This window comes from Papaver somniferum, unplaced genomic scaffold (assembly GCF_003573695.1).
Source record: "Papaver somniferum cultivar HN1 unplaced genomic scaffold, ASM357369v1 unplaced-scaffold_20111, whole genome shotgun sequence".
NCBI classification, from domain to species: Eukaryota; Viridiplantae; Streptophyta; class Magnoliopsida; order Ranunculales; family Papaveraceae; genus Papaver; species Papaver somniferum.
The window spans coordinates 1-641 of NW_020630056.1; the positions used below are offsets into that span (position 1 = coordinate 1).

Here is a 641-nt window from a genome sequence, read left to right on the forward strand (position 1 = left end):
GTGCCTCCAGAAGCTGTTTCGAATGCTAAAAAAGAGCATGCTACTCTTGTTGATCAGCTAGATGGTTTACGCCGGCAGATTGCTGATGCAGTGGCACATTACCAGGCTTCAGAGAGAACAATATCCCGTCTAGAAATGGAATTAGCCAAAAGCCAGAAGCAGGTAATACACAAGTATTTTTTGGAGTCTGATTTTGGTGACTCATGCTAAACAACGGTTGAAACAACCCTACCATTCAATTGGTGGGGGATAGTGGACCGAGTCTGTATCCGCATTTGCTTTTCGTGACCCAAGTTCCAAATGGGTTATGAACAGCTCACCATGCGATTTGTGTGGACTTTATTGGCTGGAAATGCTCAATTGTTAACTTGGGGCAACCATGTGCAGCGCAGTACATGCTATTTTATCTTCTGTAATTTGTGTACACTGTCTTGATATCCACAGTTCTCTTGGGTTTAATGTAGTAACCGGTGTCTCTTTTGCGCAGGTGAGCAGTTTGAGAGAACAACATGCATATATAGAGAAGCAACTTGATTCATTAAAGGCGGCGTCACAGCCAAAACAGGAAGAGCTAGATAGATTAGAGGAGCTAAAGTCTGTTATATCTGCTGAAGAAAAGGAGCTTGGGAGACTCACTAAAG

General features: G+C 43.2%; 1 protein-coding gene across 1 annotated transcript in view; it reads left to right on the top strand.

Moving 5' to 3' along the window:
- Positions 1-6: 6 nt before the first annotated feature.
- Positions 7-641, top strand: part of LOC113339211 (structural maintenance of chromosomes protein 4-like) — a gene marked incomplete at its 3' end in the record, with an annotated part of 922 nt that continues 287 nt past the window's right edge. The window contains exons 1-2 of the mRNA XM_026584520.1: positions 7-162; positions 488-575. Of these exons, the coding sequence (XP_026440305.1) occupies positions 136-162; positions 488-575 (115 nt within the window). The remainder of the gene's footprint in view (positions 163-487; positions 576-641) is intronic.